A 681-nucleotide genomic window follows, 5' to 3' on the forward strand; every position below is an offset into this window, starting at 1 on the left:
CCGTCTCACGCTTGAGGTATTCGGCCAATCACAACGCACTGGATAGCTGGCCAATCACAGCACACCTCGCTTTTTCGGACCGATGAGCTTTGTAAAAATCGGCGCCTTTCAGAAAGGTGGGGCATAGAGGAGAAACAATACTGTACAGTATGTGGAAAATAATGTTATTTTTAGCAACATCATATGACCCCTTTAAGAATGAATTTACACAGAAACGTATACACATCCTCACCTGTTTATGAACCTTTGTAAGCTGATCCAGGTTGTTCTCAAGAAAGGAAATCTTCTGTTTCTGGGTGTTAGACCCCCCACTATCATCAGGTCCAATTTCTGTACTCTGTGTGAGGAGAACGTGTCAGAAACACACACAGCAGCAGAACATATGTTAAGCAAGATACCCCTGCTCACATGTGAACTCACTTTTTTAACCCGAGTCGTGAGGTCTTGAACGAACAGCTTGCGCAGGTTGTGGAGGGTCTGGAGTTCACGGGCCTAAGACAGAGACGGAAACAGGTACATAAGACCACAGACACACAGTTGGTGATTAACATACAGTGTCTGCAGGGAAATTCTTCATTTTCAGGATATATTGACGTATTCATAATCATCACTGTGTAGCGAATCAGCTCATAAGGGAAATATGAATAATTAATCATAACTAGTTATAATTAATTATAAATA

The 681-nt window shown here is 41.9% G+C and overlaps 1 protein-coding gene across 2 annotated transcripts in view; it reads right to left on the bottom strand.

Annotated features, from left to right (window-relative positions):
* kif5aa (kinesin family member 5A, a) overlaps positions 1-681 on the bottom strand; it is a 45,272-nt gene that overhangs the window by 6,528 nt on the left and 38,063 nt on the right. For both annotated transcript variants that reach the window (XM_016502850.1, XM_016502851.1), the window contains exons 23-24: positions 421-492; positions 233-337 (exon numbers count right to left, since the gene is read on the bottom strand). In XM_016502850.1, coding sequence (XP_016358336.1) covers positions 233-337; positions 421-492 — 177 coding nt within the window. The remainder of the gene's footprint in view (positions 1-232; positions 338-420; positions 493-681) is intronic.

Source organism: Sinocyclocheilus anshuiensis, unplaced genomic scaffold, assembly GCF_001515605.1.
Source record: "Sinocyclocheilus anshuiensis isolate Anshui unplaced genomic scaffold, SAMN03320099.WGS_v1.1 scaffold1838, whole genome shotgun sequence".
NCBI classification, from domain to species: domain Eukaryota; kingdom Metazoa; phylum Chordata; class Actinopteri; order Cypriniformes; family Cyprinidae; genus Sinocyclocheilus; species Sinocyclocheilus anshuiensis.